Source organism: Hetaerina americana, unplaced genomic scaffold (assembly GCF_022747635.1).
Source record: "Hetaerina americana unplaced genomic scaffold, ioHetAmer1.1.p SCAF_1, whole genome shotgun sequence".
NCBI lineage: Eukaryota > Metazoa > Arthropoda > Insecta > Odonata > Calopterygidae > Hetaerina > Hetaerina americana.
Genome location: NW_027286069.1, coordinates 95,864,092 through 95,882,242, shown reverse-complemented (window position 1 = coordinate 95,882,242; position 18,151 = coordinate 95,864,092). Strand labels below are relative to the sequence as shown.

The 18,151-nt window shown below is 42.0% G+C and overlaps 1 protein-coding gene across 1 annotated transcript; it reads right to left on the bottom strand.

Moving 5' to 3' along the window:
• Positions 1–4,138: 4,138 nt before the first annotated feature.
• On the bottom strand, positions 4,139–4,552 carry LOC139692353 (uncharacterized). The gene has a single exon (XM_071590537.1). It carries the CDS (start codon positions 4,550–4,552, stop codon positions 4,139–4,141), a length of 414 nt encoding a protein of 137 aa, XP_071446638.1.
• Between the last annotated feature and the right edge of the window lie 13,599 nt (positions 4,553–18,151).

Genomic DNA, 18,151 nt, shown 5'->3' with positions numbered 1-18,151 from the left:
TTAGTGCTATGTGGTTTATTGAAGTGTAGTATATATTGAAGTGTAGTATAGTGCTGACGTATGTATTGTTTCGTTTATATAGTTTTGTTTTGTCTGTGGTACGTTATTTTTTTTGTTGTGGTGGTAGCAGTCGTTCTTAGTGGTATGTAGTTGCTTTTGTCCCATAACTCTGAGTGGTTATTGATGAGTGCTCTTATTCTTTTCTTATTTTTCTGTGTAGCTGATCTTGATACAACACTATTTTTCCCACGTAGGCTTTGATTCAATACCAACCTTTTAACAGATTTAATTTGAGGTAGCCTTTTTTTTAATTTTAGCATATGATATTCAATTTAGCTTTTTGTGGGAACTTAACTGTTAAATTAGGACGGCTTCACCTAGGTCCCCTGTCGCCACGCTCAAAAACCTCGGTGAATGCGCGGCTCTATGGGCTCATATCGCCATTATTCTCGCAGGGAAATGGTCCTCAGAGATGGAAATCCTAAGCTCGCCACGCCAATAAGGCAACATGCAAGATATCGACTAATATTATTATCAAGCATAATTATCTCCTACGCGATTAGCGTCATATCTAATTTTATCTCTAATAGTATCAGGAAAGGATGACATTTTAAATCTATCCGTTCTAAAATAAAACTCCCTGATTTTACGTTGATGCTCTCATCCACCAGAGTAAGTCGGGGCCTGTAAAAGGGCTTTAATATCATCAGATAAGTAACCTGCCTCAAGATTACGCAGTACACTTAACCTCTATTTCAACCCACGGTCAACTAGGGGCTCCCATCCTAATTCTTCCAATAATATCGTGACACTGCTAACTTGTTCATAACAACTTTTCACAAACCTAGCTGCTCTACGTGGCAGTAGATCTAGTTCCAAAATTAAGCCTAATTCATGAGGATCCCATACACTTGCAGCATATTCAAGGTGGGGCTTAACTAAAGTGAAATAGCAAAGGTTCTTGACCATTTTACTACAGTTCCCAAGTAATGAAATAAGGACAATTTGCACTTTTCCACAGTTTATTTAACGTACGACGCGTTTCAACTCACAGAGTCATCATCAGGTACAAGACTGATGATGACTCTGTGAGTTGAAACGCGTCGTACGTTAAATAAACTGTGGAAAAGTGCAAATTGTCCTTATTTCATTATGATGAACTTCCACGACCTCAAGCCTGAATCTGTTGAACAGTTCCCAAGTATTCTTTACATGAATCCTAACTGTTTATTACGAGCTATCCCGCAAATTATTCCACAAATTTATCGAAACACCATTGAAATATAATTCTAGTTCCCATGTCTCGCACCATTTATGAATAGTATTTAGGTCATTAGCAAATGATACTCATTCTTCATGACTAGATATTTCCCTCTATAACACGGCATCGTCAGTAAATTGACGAAGTTTACTGGAAACCTGAGACCCGATGGTATTAATGTATAAAAGGAACAATATCGGACAAATAAAATTTCCTTGTGGGACACCCAATTTTACACTTACTGAGTCCAATGATACCCCGTCAATTACGACCCTTCGCTCGCGGCCTGTGAAAAGGGTATTCATCTACATCTACATAATACCACGCAAGCCGCCGCAAAAGCGTATGGCGGCGAGTGTTAAGTCATCACCCGTAAAAGATACTAAACCACATGCAAAATTAACACATCCATACAAACCTACACCTACAATAGGTGTATACATTCATGCAAAAACCCTTTCAACTTAAACGAATGCAAATACATATAATATCAACTCAAACGATCTGTTCTAAGTGTCTTTCTACATCAGTGCCAGCGTTGGCCGTTTCTTTTATATGTTATTAATCATATTATACGCGCTAGCCCCAGATGTTACCGACCCACTAAATAACCTACTCTCTATCCTAAAATAGGCCTACAGTGGTCGAGTATCCTATTCACTACCTCAGTCGCCGCTTCCGCCGTGTAATGGACCCCACATCGGTTCACGGGAGTCCTGCACGATCGGAGGGTTGGCCTTAGGTCGACGAAGAAGCTCCTATGTCCGAGCAGAATCGCTTAAGTTCATGCCTTCCGCTCGGCTTCAGACCAGAGACCCACGATCCTCCCTTGGAACAATCATTCAGAGCGTTAAACCCAGCTGTACACCCTCGACGCCCTGAACACGCTTTTCATCGGAGCTCAGTTCCTTAAGGGAACGGAGGACCTCCTAGGATCCACGGTCCGTGACGTCGTTGGTGCCCACATGGGCCACGACCTGCAGCCGAGAGCTCTTCGTGTCTTCAACCGCGGCCTCAATCTCCTTCGTCACCCGAGGAACTCCTCCACTTGGGTCACCCGTTGATCGATGCCTATGTTGCGCGCCGTTTCCCTCAGTGGGATCCTTACACGGCGGACATTCTAACTCCTTGTCACTAGCATTTCTTCCCTTCCCGTCCGCTGACGTCACACCGTAGGCAGTGGCCTCTGAGTACAGTTAGGAGCTACAGGTACGCTAGTACTTTCAACCGACAGTAGCTGGCACCTATTGAAGACTGGGATAAGAACTGCCTCCGCAGAATCCATTCCCCGCCGCAGCGTTACCTTCCTTTTACCCCGAGGAACAACCCTCCAATCGTCCGATCTACGGAAGGGCGACTCTCCTTCATTGGAAGATGGGGCACGAGGTATGTCCTTGATCGCCCAGCCACTTCTAGCATTCATCTACATAAAACCCCGCAAGCCGCCGCAAGGGCATGTGGCGGGGAGTGTTAGGTCACTAACCGTAAAAAGGAGCAATACCACATTCAAAACAACAACATGGAAAATTACACCCACAGCAGCGAACACACTCATGCCAAAATCCCTTCATCCAACACTCATGCAAACACATATACCACCATTCGGGCGAACCAATGCAGTCCTTTTGAAGTGGCAGACTTTCGAATTACCACCCTAAGCTTCACCCCCCTTGAGAGAAGCCACCCGGCCGTCGATCTTTGATTGAAGCTCCCGCACCATTATCTCCAACTTGGCAATACGACCTCTTAGAGCCGCACATGCATCAGCATTTTTAAGCATGGCAACAGGAGACCTTTTTGAAGCAATCCTAGTTTAATGAACGAATTCCCATAAACAAGCTAACCTAAATGTACAATGCTAAATATTTTTTTTTACAAGGCGATACTTGAAATTAAATCGTACGAATCTGTTAAATAATTGTGATGTACTCTGAAGCTTACATGGCTATTCATTGGAAAAGAAGAAAAAAAGGAAGAGAGTACTCACCAATAACCAGTCAGAGGAACGGGAAACAAATAACTTTAAGCCACTAAGAATACCCACTAAGATTACCACCATACTATTTAAAACGGACAACAAATAACGCAAAAACTAAATAAAATTAAGTATTTCACAAAATTTGAGCTAATATCACACTACATTTAGTAGGTAAGCACAAGCACAGAAGTAACATACGACACGCAGGTAGGCTGAGGCACGGTCAAACCTGCTCTCAGGAGCGAGCTCGAGCACGTCCGTTCTCGTCAAGAAACAGGGTGAGAGTGAGTTATTAATCGAATACATTACACATTTATCAATCCCATAGCCTTCCAACTTTTGGAGCAACTTCCAATGAGGGACTTTATCGAATGTGTATTTAAAATTTGAAAATAAAGCATGGACCTGAACATTATTTTCTCCCAGGGCCAAAAGAATTAATGTAAAGTGCCTGTTGGGTTTCGCAAGATATACCCTTCTGAAAACCGTGTCTGTTTTTTTAATATATACTGAGAATCAAGATATTTAATGATTGAACTTACCATTAATGTTAATGTCGACAAATGTGCAGTAAAAGTTTGCATGAAAAGGATGTTAGAGAGATGAATCGGTAATTACTCCGATATTCTCTAACTTATCTCTTAAATATGGGACTGACTTTTGCTACTTTCCAGTCTTTGGGTACAGATTTTTAAATGTCATTTTCAAATAAGTAGCTATTTCCGAGGTCATCGTGTTGCATGCGCGATCAGGGATTTGATCAGGGCCAAGCGATTTGTTTGAACTGATGTTTTTAATTTGGCGTTCGATTCAAAGAAAAGATATTATAATTTCAGTCGGAGTAATGGGAGCGATCGGGTAGAGACTCGCATTGTTCCTGTGAATGATTATTAAAAGCACTATGAAAATAGTGGTATTTCTGTGGCTTTACCCTGTACAAGACTCACCATCTTCCAAATCCGATAATATTTTCGCTTTTCCAAGTCGGTCACAGTGGTGCACATGAGGTCAAAGTACGGCCACGAGCTCGTGTGAGAGCTTTCCTCTCCCGGCTCGCTCTGGTCTATCTTCGCCTTCAGCTTCTTCAATTCCTGGAATAGCTGACTACGCAAGTTGTGCAGCTTCCTCTTAACTTCTGCCGCAGATGTCTTGAAGCAGAGTCCAAGATTGTGGAGGGCTTGGTACCTCTTCCTACGATTTTTGAACCACTCGTTGCTGGGGTCCCAAAGATGTCGCAGGACATGATACTCCTGGATCAGCTCCATCGTCTCGGCCTTCGTCCAGAAGCGATTCCTCTCTCTGCCGCGCTCCATATTGAATCGGAACGAAAGTTACTACTGCTACTCGCAGCAAGATGCTCAGATCATACGTCGGCAAACTTGCGGGATGCTTTATGATTTGGTAAACCAAAGCCTGCGAGAGGCTCGTCAACCAGAGACACCCCATTTAAACTCGCATTCCCCTTCCCCGCGTTCTTCAGTATTGAACAATCCACCGTGTATGCAAGTCGCTTGCTGCGAGTCCCTTGCGCGAACTTCTCACCATCTGCAACTGCCGGCGTCCACGCTTGAAGGAAAAATGGATTAATTGTTTGAGTCTCCTAGTGCATCGCGTGCGGCGTAGAGGAGCTACATTTCTAAAACGCTCTTCTGATAAACTTGGTATTTTATTTAGGCTATCTACATCTACATAATACCCCGCAAGCCGTCGTAAGGAAGTGCGGCAGGGGGTGGTAGTTCACCAGCCATTCTACATATACTATATTCCTTGTATTTCCTCATGCACCTGGCACCCCGCGATTCACCAAAAACCATGCGAAAATGGGGTGACCGAACACAACCATTAAACATGCCAACATATATTACGAGTATTACATGATTGGCAGCTATTCCTATGCCTACACAAAGAGGACAATAAAATACATTAAAAGAGGGCAGGCAAAAATGCAATTCTGGGTCTTATCAAAGGTTAGTATTCTAAATTCGGACGGACAACTCACAAATGCAATAGACTTTATAGACATTCCCCTACGCTCCGCCTTGAACAAGGGCGCACGGCGGGGGGCGTTAAGATACCAGACTTGGAGAGTTTTTGTTGGAATTTAATCTTGTGTAACCCTATTTTCGACTGCGCGTCCCTATTATTTTCTAAGGTGTTCCCCCTTTTATTGCTGTCGCGAATAGTGCGCGGGAAAAACAAATACTTGAATCTATCAGTTCGATAGTCTAACTCTCTAATTTTGTGGCAATCATCAGCCTTGCCAATGTAATTAGGAGACCTTATTATATCTCTAGCATCAGATGCGAAACCATACGCTTTATATCTTTGTAATAAGTTTAATGAATCTCTGAGTCATCGCATATCTTAAGGTTCCCACCCAAAATTCTGAATTAAATGTGTGACGCTTTGTATCCTTTGGTACGAGTTTTTCACGAATCAAGCGGCCTTTCTCTGTACCCTTTTCATTACCGTAATAATTGTTTTTCTTTAATGAATCCCAAATGCTCGGCTCATACTCAATGTAAGGCCTAACTGAAGAAAAATAGCACGTTTCCTTTACTTTTTCTTCGCTACACAATCCCACTATACATTTGACGAATGCCAGTTTTTTTAGTTCCTCTCCACAGTGTTCCCCAAGAAAGATCCGATGCAATGGTGACCCCCACGTGTTTTACTTAATCCGCGACGCTCATCCGAACACCTCCGAGTGTGTAAGTTGGTAAAGTTTGATCATGTTTTCTATTGTTTAACAAATATATAACTATACATTTTTCCGTATTTAAATCCAACCCTATTTCTTCACACCATTTTTGAATTTTGTTCAAGTCAGTTTTTAATGTTTCACGTATTGCGTCATTCACTATTTCCTTGTATATTACAGTGTCATCGACAAAGAGCCCAATGCTGCTTTTTATTTTACAAGTGATATCATTAATGTAAATAAGAAATATTAGTGGTCCTTTGACGTTACCCTGTGGGACGCTGGATGTTACTTGCACATAATTAGAGCTTCAAACATCTATCATTACCCTTTGTTTTCGGTCAGTAACGAAGTCCCGACTCAAGTATATTACTCTGTCGTTTATTCCGTACCATTGCAGCTTGTGAATCAATCTATCGTCTGGGACCTTGTCAAAGGCCTTTTGGAAATCCAAGAATATCGCTTCTACTGTTTTGTTTATTTGCCCCAATTGAAGAACGTCGTGTATAAAAGGTGCCAACAGCGTTTCACATGAGCTCTCATTTCCGAATCCGTATAGTCTGATGGATAATAGGTCGTGATTGTCGATAAATTTCATGACGTTGCTAATGATAATGTGTTCCAAGACTTTACAGGAGAGGGAGGTTAACTATATTGGTCGGTAATTACCGTAGTCTTGTTTATTGCCACTTTTCATAATAGGTGTGATGTTGACTATTTTCCAGTCTATAGTAACAACATCTACTGAAATCGATTTGCTAAATACTATATGTATTAAAAAAAAGGCGCAATTTCGGGTTTGAGCACTTTCAGTATCCTTGCGGGAATATCCTTTGGTCCGAATGATTTCATACTTTTTATATGTAGGTGTTGTTTCGTGAGTCCTTTGTGCGTAATTCTAATGCCATCCATCTTGGCATTAGGTGCGACGTCATCTTCACTGAGTATTTATATGTCACTAGGGTATACCATAGAAAATTTTTGAAATTAGGGAAAGAATTATTTAAAACATTCGCTTTTTGAGAGTTGTCCGTATGTATATTACCATGGCTGCTTTTGAGGGATTCTGTGGTTAGACGCTTTCCCAGCAATTCCGTAATGTACGACCATGATGCCTAAAGGGTAATTTTCACAGTAATAACCCAGAATATTAAAGTGTTATGTGGTTTCAAAAGGAAAAGCTTAGCTGAAAATTTGAAAGAGAACCCAAAAGCATTTTGATCATACGTTAGAGAAGTTCAGGGAAATAAGTAAACTGTTAATTCACTCAAAAATGATAAAGGTGAAAGAGTAACCAGCAGTTTGAAAAGGCTAGCTTATTAAATGCCTTCTTTCAAAGCATCTTCATCAATATCTCACTGAATACCTCCGATTGCTTATCAAATCGTGCCGGTCGACTGATGCCCAAAATTAAAATCTCACATCTATAATGGAATAGCACGTTTGCTGAAAAATATTAAGCCTAATAAATCCTCCGGGCCCGATGAAATATCATCTCGTGTATTTAAGGATTTAGCTTCAAAATTTGCATTGTATCTAGAAAAAAAATTTAAGAAGTCGAGGGTAGATCACGAGGTTCCCAGAGCTTTGAAAACGGCTAACTTAACCCCAATATTTAGAAATGGAGACAAGGAGGAACCGAGTAATTACAGACCTATTTCCCTAATCGAATGCCTTCACTATTTCTATATTGCCTCTGATTTCTTACTTTTATTATTCCTGATTGTCCAAGAAAAGAACGAATACACGTATCTAGCTGTACTGGAGTCTATCTCCCTTATCATATTTGCACGATATAAAGACACTCGCTCACATACACCCAGATATCTGTTTACATCTTGCAATAATTCTTATCCTTGGCTAAATCAATGTGTAATTTATTCTTTAAACTAATTTTACGGTCGCTTGGGTTCGATTCTGTTAAAATGGCGTATCGTGTGAGGGAGAAGAATAAACACTTTAATCTCTCTATAGCGTTTTCTATCTCTCTTATTGTCCCTTTTATAGAATCCGCCAGTATAATTTGGCGTCATAATATTTCCCTCGGCGTCGCAGGAAAACTCCAATGTCCTTCGTTAATTTTTTAACAAGTTTTTTAAAAAAGTTAACTTTCCTCGTAAATCACAAAGCAAATCTCAATTTACCCCCTTTTTACTTCCACAGTGATGTAAAAAATGTTTTATGGCTTAAGAAAGTATCTTTTAAAATAGTCAGTCTAAAAAGAGGCCGTAAGAAGCTCAATTTATCCTTTCCATTAGATTCATGGGACAATTTGTACGAATACGTCTGGAGAGGAGCAGCTGGTGGGGCCATACTTGGAGTACGTGGTAAATATTACATCTACAGGAATACCCCGCGATTAACCAAAAAGGTGCGTGGCAGGGGGTGCAAGAACCATGTGGAATGGATAAGGGAGAGGAAAGGAAAATGGAAAAGAAAACATCCACTAAAAATTCGAAAAACGTGCCAATTTATATGAAGGCTGGTGAAAGACTTATGTAAATAATACACACAAAATAAGTGTTATTTTCACCCAATTAAATAGTTATTTGTTATACTAAAAAGTAGGGAAATAAAGTAAACCTATACCATTTCTCCGTATCTGATCCACCCATAAGATATCGTGACAACAACATTGTTGTCTGTAAAGTGTCGTCACTCAATTTGTTAGCTATGTCTCGGTAGGCGCTTTGGGTAAAGTGCAAAACAGATTGATTTAAGATGTTGTTTAACTCGTGACTACGGAGTCAATGTCGTTAACGTAAAGTAGGAATAAAAGAGGTCCGACGATACTTCCCCGAGGAACATCTGAAGTAAATTAAGTTACTATTGTTAACCATAAGGAATCAGAATAACCGCAACTACAGGGCAGTAAATACAGTAACTGCGTCAGTGAGGTGGTTACTTAGAGTAAAACAGTTGTAGTAACAATTAGTTATAAGATGATGTAGTAATAAGATAATGGATGTGGCATGAATACATCTACGCATTACCCCGTAAGCCGCCGCAATGGCGTGTGGCGGGGGCAGTTATGTCACCAGCCATACGTCCACAATCGCAATCATGTTACCTTCGCATACATATTAGTCTGATCATGCACTCGAGAAATCTTAATCACACGAAAGAGAGTACTTACATGCAACGCTATTCAATGAAAGGATGCGTATATTCAAATCATGCAGTCGAATTATTAAAAATATGGGTCTATTAAATATAAAGGATAGCATGCAGTTTATGGACAAATGTGTGCAACAACAATTCTAATTATCTCCTGCGCGATTTCTGTCATATCTATTATGATTCCTAATGTTTCGAGGAAAAAACGACATTTTAAATATATCCGTGTCACAATAAATCTTCCTGATTTTACGTTGGTGATCTGATCTACCATTATAAGTGGGGGCCTGCATTATGTCTTTAACATCCTCAGATAAGTAACCTGCCTCAAATTTAAACTGTAAATTTAACCTGTATTTAAGCCTACGGTCAACTAGTGGCTCCCATTCTAATTCTTTCAATAGTGTCGTGACACTGCGTGAATAATGTCCAGTCACCCCCTCCTACTTGCCCTTTAAAGTGGATCACAGAATGCCATGTGTTGTGGAAGTATTGGGTTAGATGTGGTATGGCATGTGACCAAGAACTCCCTGCCACACGCCATCGTAATTACTTGCGGGGTATTGTGCACATATAGGTGTAGGTTTAAGTGACCGCACTATGGAGAAAAATTGTTTTTTTTTCATTCCAAGTAGCCTAGTATGTTGTAAATACCTAATCTAATCTTAGTTATTATCCTTTTTGTCACCTACAGCTCTTCTTGTTTTTGTTGAGAAGCATGTATATCTCCTTTATTTTATTTATTTATTTATTTATATGTATATACCCTGCAAGCCACCGTCAGGGTGTGTGGCAGGGGTTGAATACACACCAGAATAATATTACCCGAACATGACCATAGCGAAGTCGAAAAATGTTATAATGATCCCCAATCGTTCGTGGAAAAGTTACATCTCAAATCTATCTGTCCTACACTTAATTTCTCTAATTTTACTAGCATGATCCCTCCTACTGTAACACGATGGTGGCAATTATACATTATCAGCATTACTGGCAAAGAGACGCCCTTCCAATTTATGCAAGAGCTTCAATTTGTAATTTAACCTTCGCTCCGTGATTGATTCCGAGTCTAGCTGCTCTAATATTTTGGATACCCTACTAAGTGTCTCATAACAACGTTTTACAAATCTAGCTCCTATGCGCTGCTCCATATAGAATAGTTATCATGGCCTACATTACTTGAAGTATTTTTCATATTTTTTTCGACCAACAACTAAGAAAAACTCCTTCATCTTTGATATTGTATGTATGGTCTGTAATCACCACCTAGCACACACCCTTGCAGTGGATTGCGGGGTGCCACGTAGAAATACATAGACTGAATAATCGGTAAATGATCTGGCTTTGCAGTCGAAATTGGGACTTAGGAAGCGAGTTGGGTACCTAATGCACGCCGCGTGGCAGGACGAAGTCGCAGCCAGCCAACGCAGCAGGCAGCTTGGTGCGCACTTGCAGACGTTGTGTAACCGGCTGAAGTTCACTCAATGACATCGTTCTTTCGAGCGCACTTGAAAACCTCGCCCTCCCCCCCTCCCCTTCGTCTTGCCCCTTCCTTCCTTCCTTCGGGGCCGCTCGCGCTCGCACGCGCACAAACACACACACACACACACACATACAAAGAGCACGCAGTCGACCGTGTAAGTGATGCACTGAAAGCGAGCGGCTTAAGGAGGATGGGTACGTGGCGGGGCACGAAGCGGATCCAAATAGGACTTCGTGAAATATCGATATTACGGTATCGACCTGCCAAACTGCGCATTAGATACAGTCGCAGCATAAACGTACATGCAAATGGTACCCGGCAAAACCAATGATAGAATGTGAGGCAAAGGGTTGATTACACACCAGACTAGTTTTTACACAGAATACTTTATCCCCATAGTGCAGTTAGACAACTTTATTCTGATCCAAGTTTTTCTTAATTTTTGGTACAATCTGTATGCATTATAATTCAAAGGTATTACAAAGTACCTCGTATTAAACTACTCGCAAAGCTGGAAGCATATGGCATTGATAATAATATCCGGGGTTAGATTTAAGACTTTTTGAATGGTCGGGTTCAAAGAGTAGTGATAGATTGAGTTAGCTCAAATGTAGTCGAAGTTACTTAGGGTTTTCTCCAGGGAAGTGTTATCGGACCTATTTTATTCCTACTTTGCGTCAACGAAATTGACTCCGTAGTCACTGTTAAGATACGTTTATTTGCCGACGATGCAGTGGTTTACCGTGATATCTGTGATCCTGAAGACCCAGCAGCTTTGTCAGATTACCTTAATACTATACAACCCTGGTGCGACACTTGTCAATTAGAATTAAACTTAACAAGTGCGTAGTCATAAATGTTTGGAAAAAGACCAATTGCCACCCGAACGCCTACTGCACTGGGAACACCGAAATGGAAAGTGTAGACTCAATTAAATGCCGAGGCGTTACCCTCACTCACGATCTCTCCTGGGTGAAACATATATGGGGAATGTGTGGACAAGCTAACAAAAAATTAGGATTTATTAGAAGAGTACAGGGTAAATGTGATGAAAAGGTCAAAGAGAAATGTTATCTGTCATTGGTTAGGCCTCATTTAGAATATGCGGCAAGTATATGGGGTCCTCACGAAGTTGGATTAATTTTATTTATTTATATATACCCATCAAGCCACCGCCAGGGTGTGTGGCTGGGGGAAATTTGCGATTAAGGATTGCGTGCGGCGTAGAGGAGATAGATTTGTAAAACGTTGTTATGATAAAATTAAATTACAGATTGAAAATCTTTCATAAATTGAAAGGGCGTCTCTTTGGTAGTGGCGTTAAAAATGTATTATTGCCCCATCGTACTACGGTAGAAGAGATCATGTTAATAAAATTAGAGAAATTAAGCGTAGAACGGATAGATTTGAGATGTCATTTTTTCCACGAACGATAGGGGATCACAATTACATTGTTCGACCACGGTAGGGTGATTTTCGGGTAGAATTATTCTGAGTGTTTTCAGCCCATACCACGCACCCTGGCGGAGGCTTGTAGGGTATACACGGTCCGTACAATAAGTATTGGAACTGATTCTAAAAATCAAAATTTATTGCAGTTACCATTACAATTACTTAATAATCTTCAAAATACATTCATCCTGAATCGATACACTTAGTTCGGCACGTCTGTCACTCGTCAAAAGCCCGCTGGAAGTTGGTTTCCGGAATACTGTTGAGAGCCTATGTCGTCGCCGCTTGAACCGCCCCGATGGAGTCGAACCGATAACCTTTGAGCACCTTTTGAGCTATCCTTTGAGGTAATAACGTTGTCGAGAAAATCATCATCTTCCTGGACGCAGTCCTTGCTAAATTTCCACCCGCGACAGTTTTTGTTCCTCGCTCAAGACTTTCGGCACCAGCTTCGCGCACACTTTCCTCATCGCAACATCCTCTGTTACAATGGTGTGGACGGTTCCGACTGAAAGGCCGGTCTCCTCACCGATAAGGGCGATGGTTGAACGCCTGTCAGAGTCCAAAAATTTTCACTTTCGCCACCTGAGCATCGATTCGAGCGGGCGTCGGGTGTTAGACGCGGTGCTCGTCTTCGACGAACTCCCGGCCTTCCTTAAACATTTTGTGCCACTCAAAAACTCATGTGCGGCTTAAGAAATCATCCCCATAAGCCTGTTTAATGAGTTCAAGGGTCTCCGACGCGGATTTCCCGAGTTAAACGCAAAACGTTACAACGTAGCGTTGCTCGACGGTGCGCTCCGTGCTGGCGCGACGACATCACAAACAAGTCACAAAAATCCACCTCCTGTCTCAACGCATGCCCGGAGGTGACTGAACTAAAGTACGCCTGAGTGGTGGGGGACCCCTCTACCGATGGTGACATAGCACCCCCCACGACACGCCCTTGCCAGAGCTCACGGGGTGTTATGTAGATTTACATGGCCTATATTATACATATTGAAATATTCCTCTACAATTACGATAGGAGCAGTTTATAACAAGAAGAGCATAAGCTAAGGTTAAATGAGATAATGGCAACATACTAGGCTACACTGATTGAAATAAAGGTAAATACTTTTTCCCCCTGGCGCGATTGTTTAATGATATTCTGATGCTTTAAAGTTTATGGGATAATGGCAACTCCCGGCACTACACTTGATATCTCGAATCTTACCGCCATAACATCTCCTACAGCTATAAGATGGGGCTAATAATTATTAATTGGGATTATAAATCAATATATACCACCATTTGTGCAAATTCTGACGATCTGTTTCTTTGATAAATTAATCATCATGTCTATTTTTTAGAGAGTAACCAGCAAATATTTAGTATTTTTATTGATTTAACTGTTCTCCTTTCAGTTTTAATGAGAGTGTTCATTACCAGAGATAGGTATGCTGTAAGTTTTACCAGGCTTATTGTATAACTGAATTTTATATTGAATTTGTAGAATATGATGCTGCATTGTGTTAGCTATCTAAATCTATTTCAGCATTACAAATAATCTGACAGTATGTGAGCCTTGGCCATGATTCTTTTGTCTAACCTTAGTTTTTTGTTCTTCTAGCTAATTACTGCACCTTTATCATTCGTATAGAAATGCATCTCATTTAGATACCCGTGTAATTTACCTATGTACGTATAGCTATCATATATACATTTTTTGGCATATATAATGTTACTAAAATCAAGCAATCCCTAATTTTTATGTTCCATGCCTGGTGTTAATCCACCCCCTGCCATATGGTGCACCATGCACCCTGGTGGTGCCTTGCAGGGTACCATGTAGAAGTAGATAATATAATTTCAGAATCGCCATTAAATTTAACTGCTTCCATTTCGGAGAGATATTTAAGGAGCATGGTTTAAATGTTATGCTATGCTTAAACTCGTACGTAGTTGCAACTGCTGTACTTTTATTTTCTGGAAGCTAGAAAATCGACTAAAATTTCTTCTGAAAAGTTTCCACATTCTTAATTTTTTTATTAAACTTCTATATTCGCATACGAATGTTCGTGGGATTAGGTAACGATTGCTGCACCATTTATTACCACCAGCAGATTCTGAATTTGCAAATTGCAAGGCTTTGTGAAGTGACTTGTAGCTTTGATAAATAGGCCGCAGGATACGATGCTGGTGCCATATTGCGAAATATATACGAATTCGTTCAACCGATTACGTAGCAGTGCAGTGAAAACTTTTGACGAAATAATTAAGCGAGCTCGATGCAATGACGTGTGAGGAGGCGTGAGAGGCGCCGAATGCGAATTGCGGTGCTCAGTAGATTTCTAATTTCGATGTCCATTCGGCAAGCGATTTGCCATATATTTGCATATCAATGTACTTTCGAAGCTGCGCCGTAAATCCGATTGATAGCAGACGTGTTATGCTATAAGCAATATGGATGCCCTGCGCTGCAACGTTGAGGGGTCAATGCAGTGGATGGAAACAATTTTACTGCCTCGCTCTAGCGATATTTCGACACATTTATTTCTTTTAGTACCCTGCAAGCCACCGCTAGGGTGTGTGGCAGGGGTTGAATACACACCAGACTAGTTTTATACCCGAACGTGACCCTACCGTGGTCGGACAATGTTATTATGATCCTTTATAGTTGGTGTAAAAAATCACATCTTAAATCTATCGGTTCTGCACTCAATATTTAATTCAGCACTTAATCCAACTTCGTGAATATTCCATATACTTGCCGCATATTCTAAATGAAGCCTAACCAATGACAGATAACATTTCTCTTTGACCTTTTCATCAAATTTACCCTGTACTCTTCTAATAAATCCTAATTTTTTGTTAGCTTATCCACATATTTTTCGTATGTGTTTTACCCAGGAGAGATCGTGAGTGAGGGTAACGCCTAGGTATTTAATTGAGTCTACACATTCCATTTCGGCGTTCCCAATAAAGTAGGCGTTCGGGTGGCAATTGGTCTTTTTCCAAACATTTATGACTACGCACTTATTAAGTTTAATTCTAATTGCCAAGTGTCGCACCAGGGTTGTATAGCATTAAAGTAATCTGACGAAGCTGCAAGTGTATTTCACCCAGGAGAGGTCGTTAGAGAGAGTACGCCGAGATTTTAATTCTCGTACATGCAGTCGGTGATACTCTAAAGTGCCCAATACGAGAGGAAAATACTTGCATACGAGCAGTTTACTATGTTGGATAGAGTAGCCTTTGATGTAGTACCCATCATCCAATTAGAGTCGATCCAATCGATACTGACCATATCGTTCGGATCGAGTTTTAAGCGGAGAAATGTTCATATATATTTTAATCAATGCCTGCAATCTAGTCACTTAAATCATTAATGATTCATTTCAATATTGATAGTTAATTACATTTTCGAGATATGTTTCAGTTAGTTTAAAGGCTTGACACCATGGCAACGATGCTTATCATAAGGTTGAACGCGTGAACTCGATTCACCTTGCAACCTTGAGTCGATTCAGCATTTTTTCGATAAGAATTGATCTGTTTCGAGTTAACCTATGAGGCCCGCCAGCGTGTACCTACAGGTCAAACTATCGATTCCCCAAGGTGCGGTATAATACAATGTCAATGTGGATCAGTGCTGCGGAGAAGTAACTTAATCCGATTGCTCTGCCCAATGGAGTCGATTTAATTATCACGTGAATTCAATGCCTTTGGAGAAGATTTAATCGCTTCAAGTTCATTTTTCCTGCCTCGAACTATCGATTAAAAGTCAATAGGGAGACTAAAAAAACAGCCAGATGCTGAGAGTCGAGGACATCGCAATCTTTATTTATCTCTTCCAATCCCGAGTATGTTGCCATTATTTCATCAATAAACCGTAGCTTACTGTCTTTGTTACTATCAGCTCGTAATCTTAAGTTTAGAGAAGTATATTTCACCTAGATGCTGTAGTGTGAGTACCTGTCACGATCTTCTCATTTTGAATTGTTTAACGGAAATATGTTGTCAGTAAAACTTCATTTTCGATGCTTCAAATGTGGTGGGGAAACCCCCCTTTCCACACACCCTAACGGTGGCTAGACGAGGTTACCAAGAGAGCTCCCTGACACACACATACATAACAACAACAAAAACACGAAACATTAGTCCGTGCGTTCTCTCAGTCCCAAAGCAGCTGAGCGGAATGCAACCGACTTGACTGCAGCCGCCAGAGCAGCAGCGTCGACGACATTGGCCTACCCTGCTCTTCACCTCGCCGCTAACACCGTCCACCCCCCACTCCCCATGTGTTGTTGGTCGTGTGTGTGTGTGTTGGCTCCGGCCAAACCCTCCCTCCACCGCCTCCCCCTTCCTTCCGCTCCCCTCCCGGACCCTAAAAACCATCTCACCACCTCCGCCTCCCCTTCCTAACTCTCCTTCGCCCCCTCCCTCTCTCTCTCTCCGGCCCGCCTGGCAACACAGAGGGGGGGAGGGAAGAGGGAGAGGTATAATGTCCACCCTCTCTCGCTGGTGCTATCCCTTTAAAAAACCCTCCTCAACATTTCCCCCCTCTCCGCCAACCCTCCCCTCAAAACGCCCCCTCCCCGAAACACCGCCACTACCTCTTTAAATCTTCCCCTCTCTCCCCCCCACCGAAGGATTTCCTCGCCCATTCTCTCTTCCCCCCCGCCGAAGGATTTCCTCGCCCTTTCTCTCTTCCCCCCCGCCCCGCGCAAACCAAAACTACCTCCCCTCTACCGTATCCTTACTCCCCGAAACCCCAGTTTCATCCCACCCTCCCACCCTTCATAAAACCCCCACGTTCCCATTCCCCTTAATCTAGCTCTCCGTAGTTGTGTGTGTGCTCTTTGGGCCGTTGATTTTGGCGTTCACATTCCCCTCTCGCGCACCGACTGACTCCCTCCCTCCCTCCCCTTCTCTCTCCCTCTTCCCCTCACCCTCCCGCTCCTCGCCTTCCCAACAGCTGATTTGTTCCTTTTCCTCCGATTTCCTGGGTAGACATCGCGACTTTGGCCGAAGGACCTTGGGTTCGATCATTCCCCTACGTCCCTCGATATCCACCTCCTTCCCGATTGCACTGTCGGACACGTCGTTGTCATCATTACATAGCTACGGGACCGATGGGCATGGTACGAACATGGTTTATGTACGTACGATTCTTGGCATCGCAATTTCGTTACGACTTTTCTACGGTGCACGCCTTTTTTCTCGATCCGAATCGTAGAACATGGGTTCCGCTTAAGTCTTGATTTCACCAATAATTTATGAAGAGATGGCGTAGAGTGTCTTCCTAACGTAACAATTAAGCGGCCGGATGCGGCAATAATGTGACAGATCGTTATGAACGTACATATAGTGTCACTTCATTCCTTGGTGGCTGGCCAACGGGCTGGGGAACGATAATGGAGGCACAACGCTTACGAGCACGACTGAAACTTTTAGATAGATGAACTTGAAAAAAAAGCATTCGAGCTAAATTCTGACGCCGAGGGAATATTCCTAACGCCACATTGAATAGTGAATGTACCTTTTGTTATCATGATCTACACTATCTCAATTATTTTACGTTGATACATTGTAACAAAAGAGTAAGAAAAACTTCATGAAAACAGTCAGAGAACAGCAATCTTACGACTAACTGAACACTATGAATGCTATCAATCTCAAACTACTGGATCGAGACACAACACCCCCTGCCACACGTCCATTTGTCGCCTTGCAAAGTTGACATAGACTCCGTTTCACTCGATACGAATCGATCGAAGAGGAAACTTTTGTTTCTCAATCGTGTCGATCGTGCTTAACTTTTCTCTTAACAAACGTCGAGTGCGAGTTGATGCAATCGTTCCACCATTGTTTAACCAAAGGGGGGGACCTCTCCAACAACTCTCTCCTGTCTGTCTTATCCGTAAGCTCGAGGTTTGTAAACATGGCTGCAGTCCTTCGCGGAGAGAGAGAGGCGCATTTGCGCCGTTGGACGCCCTCTCTTGTCGGTTGCCACCCGGAGGAACAAGGGGAAGGAAGGTGGGTGGGAAAACATATCCCCACCCACCCGTCTTTCCCTCTCCCCTCGAACCCATCCTCTTTTCTACTCCTGCCAGACAACACGTATAATTTTATTCTACATCAACGTCTTAGGGGGGGGGGGGGAATGAGTGGATG

Coding starts and splice junctions, on each gene's coding strand:
- LOC139692353 (XM_071590537.1), bottom strand. CDS start 4,552: ATGGAGCGCGGCAGAGAGAGGAATCGCTTCTGGACGAAGGCCGAGACG.